The sequence below is a fragment of the Pinus tabuliformis genome, chromosome 6 (assembly GCF_031772625.1).
Source record: "Pinus tabuliformis cultivar Carrire ecotype Pingquan chromosome 6, CPIR1, whole genome shotgun sequence".
NCBI classification, from domain to species: Eukaryota; Viridiplantae; Streptophyta; class Pinopsida; order Pinales; family Pinaceae; genus Pinus; species Pinus tabuliformis.
The window spans coordinates 556,448,952-556,452,624 of record NC_142292.1 but is presented as its reverse complement, the minus strand read 5'-3'; the positions used below and the strand labels follow the sequence as shown (position 1 = coordinate 556,452,624).

Below are 3,673 nucleotides of genomic sequence, written 5' to 3'. Positions count from 1 at the left end.
ATCCAACTAATCGATTATGAGCATGTTCCTTTTAGGTGCAGGAAATGTCATGATCTAGGACATCTCTTCAGAGACTGCCCTTTAAATATCAAACCAAAGATCCAAACGGAACAGGAAAACCCTCCTGATGATGGCTTCACTAAGGTGACAAATCGTAGAAGAGGAACAAAAAAACCAGCAGTCAAGACAACTCCTGGAGATCCATCCAAGCCTTCAACTAGTAATAGCTTCGCAGTGTTAGAAAATGAGGATTTGCCAGATCCCAATAGCTCATCTTCTAACAAGAAAGAAACTGCCCAGGAACAGGAAAACAGGGAAGGATCCAATCTAAAAGAACAGGAAACAGAGACAGATCTAGAAGGTAATATGCTCAAGACAACTTCAAAAACCTGGATCCACCCTGATATGGATATAGATGATTCAAACCCAGGCACAGAAAAAGAGAAGGAAGTAGATGGTAACGTTCAGGAACCACAAATCATGGAGGAGGATACAAAATCCATAGATATTGGTGAGCTAGATATATTGGGTTTAGAACATGCATGCAAAACAGGGAATTTCGACAAAATACCCGAAAAACAAGTGGACAACCTAGTGGCAGTCCTCAATAAAGCTCAGAAAAAATATTCATTAGGGGTTCAAATCGGTAGCCAGTGGGATGGAAAATTCATCACCAAGGACAACAAAAAAAGGGGAAGGAAAACTACCCTGGAGAGAACCATCAAGATTGGCGAAGTATTGGTGGAGTCAGGCAGATATGCTAAGCTCACCAAGTATTACAACATCAACCCCAAATCTTCTCAATGAAGTTGATCTCATGGAATATTAGAGGGCTTAATTGCCCAAGGAAAGGAAAACTTTTAAAAAACATGCTAATGGAAGAAAAACCAGAAGTTCTTTTTTTACAGGAAACCAAATGCACCTCGAAAGTCTTGGAAAAGATAGCAGCAAAGGCCTGGCCAGGAGGAACAGTAGCCGTTGTTGATGCTCAGGGAGCTTCCGGAGGACTTGCAGTGCTCTGGGACGTAAGAAAGATTCAACTAGCAAATATACATGCAAATAAGAATTTCATCCAAGCTATATTTCATATAAATGGAACAAACATCTACGGTCACATTACTAATGTGTATTTTCCTCAAGAAACCCAGCACAAATCCGAAATTCTGGAGGTTTTAACGAACCTTAATAGAGAAAGGCAATATCCATTATGGATCACAGGAGGGGATTATAACATGATTGCCTCGATGGAGGAAAAAAAGGGAGGATGCTGCAGAACAAACAGGGACGGAACTCTATTAAAAGATTTCATACAGAACAACTGGCTTATTGATGTTCCTACAAATAACGGCCTCCACACCTGGAACAATAAGAGGGCAACTCCAATGCAGATAGCATCGCGTTTGGACCGGTTCCTAATATCTGATAACGCAGTTCATGTTGGAGGGGAATTCACAGCATCAATTCTCCCCTTCTCTGGCTCAGATCATTGGCCGATTGCCCTCCAATGGAATCGACCTGGCTGTCATATAAAACGCCCCTTCCATTTTGAAAGTTTTTGGCTCTCTCACCCGGACTTTACCGAATTTGTCAAAGCAACATGGTCAAAATGCAATCTGACAGAAGGTACAAAAATGTCCACGTTTCAAAGGAAGTTGAAATACCTCAAAGGTGAAATTAAAAAATGGAATCACTCTGTCTTTGGCAACATATTTAAAGACAAGGAAAGAATTAATCAAGAAATGAAAGTGGTTCAGCAACAAATGATTTCTGAAGGGCGCTCGGAAGAGCTCAGCAAGAAAGAGCAATCCTTAGAAAATCAACTCCTTGAGCGAGAGTCACAGGAGGAAACTCTCTGGAGACAAAATTCGAGGGTCTTTGGCTGAAGGAGGGTGAGAAGAATACGAAATTCTTCCACAAATCTACTGTGCAAAGGAGAATGATAAATCAAATCTCCAGGGTCACAAATGAGCAAGGAGGCAAAGTCGAAACTCATGAAGGAATAGAACAGGTATTCCTCAACTACTTCAAGAAGATGAATCAAGAGCCGAATGTAAATAGGACAGAAGCTATTGGGCAAATCATCATAAATATACCCAAATTGATTACCGAAGAGCATAACACTCTTCTTCTCAAGCCAATAAGCCTCCAGGAAGTTGACGAAGCTGTCCATCAACTCAAGGCAGGAAAAGCCCCAGGACCTGATGGCTTTACTTCAAATTTTTTCCATCACTTCTGGGATCTGGTCAAATGGGAAGTATGGCAGGTGGTAGAAGAATCACGCCAGCTGAGGTGGATGTATCCCGGATTGAATGCAACCTTCATTGCTCTAATCCCTAAAGAAGAGGCAGCCTATACTCCGGACAAATATCGACCGATTGCGTTATGTAACATCATATATAAGATTGTGTCCAAGGTGATAGCTTCCAGACTAAAGCCCCTGCTTCCCCTCATCATCTCCCCTGAACAAACTGGTTATGTTGAAGGCAGGCAGATCACGGACGGGATAATTCTAACCCACGAAATAATCCACTCTCTCAAGCTCACAAAAAAGCCAGGTATGATGCTCAAAATCGATCTGTCCAAAGCTTTTGATAATATTAGCTGGGAATATATGCAAAAAATTCTTCAAGCCTTTGGTTTTTCCCCCTCTTGGATTAGATGGATCAGCAGTTTAATTTCCTCCTCGTTCTTCTCTATCCTCATCAATGGAATCCCTTCGCCCACCTTTCATCCTTCCAGGGGAATTCGACAAGGGGACCCCATTTCGCCCTTCCTGTTTGTCATCCTAGCTGAGGGTCTACGTCGCAGCATCAAAGAATCCATTCGTATGCGTCTTCTTAAAGGATTAGCCTTCCACAATGCCCCTGCTTTCTCGCACCAGCAATTTGTTGACGATAATCTCGTGTACTTAATTCCATTCTACCCGACTTCTCGGAAGCGTCCGGAGCTCTCATCAATAAAGTTAAATCCCAAATCTTTTTCTTCAACACCCTGCCCTCCATCCAAAGAACCATTGCCCGTATTCTTGGATTTTCCATTGCTTCCCTTCCGTCAAAATATTTGGGTGCTCCTTTATTTGCCTCGGTTCTTAAGCATGCCTCATGGAACAATCTTTTAGAAAATCTGGAAGCCAGGCTGACATTGTGGACTCATCGTGCGCTAAATATGGCTAGCAGGTTGGTTCTGATTAAAGCAGTGATTCAAACAATGCCTCTTTACCTTTTTTCTATTTTAGCAGCACCCAAGTGGGTTCTCAAAGCCATCAAACAGCTTCAGCGTAATTTCCTTTGGGGGAAATCGGGGCCAAACCGAAAATGGGCGCTTGTAAAATGGGAGAGAGCATGCCTTCCCAAAAAAGCAGGAGGAATCGGATTGAGAGACCCAGAACATAGTAACAAGGTCATGGGAGCCAAAATCTGGTGGAGATGGCTATCTAATCCAAATACACCTTGGGCTTCCCTCTGGACAGTGAAATACGCAAGCAACAAATCCTTGGAGGAAAGGATCAGAATGTCAGAAAATAGCAAAGGATCGGTGATCTGGAACTCAGCCATTCAACACAGGGACTTAATTCAAAATCACAGTTTTTGGGAGGTCAGGGATGGTCACACAGCGAGGTTTTGGGAGGAATCATGGCAGCAGCTTCCCAACCTGAGAGACACACTTCCTGGAA

At 42.7% G+C, this 3,673-nt stretch overlaps 1 protein-coding gene across 1 annotated transcript; it reads left to right on the top strand.

Moving 5' to 3' along the window:
- Window positions 1–875: 875 nt before the first annotated feature.
- LOC149259729 (uncharacterized) lies at window positions 876–1,883 on the top strand. Its single transcript, XM_089455061.1, has one exon. The coding sequence runs from the start codon at window positions 876–878 to the stop codon at window positions 1,881–1,883; it is 1,008 nt and encodes a 335-aa protein (XP_089311187.1).
- Window positions 1,884–3,673: the final 1,790 nt, after the last annotated feature.

Bases quoted from the DNA above. Each gene is read 5' to 3' on its own strand.
- LOC149259729 (XM_089455061.1), top strand. From the start codon at position 876: ATGGAAGAAAAACCAGAAGTTCTTTTTTTACAGGAAACCAAATGCACC.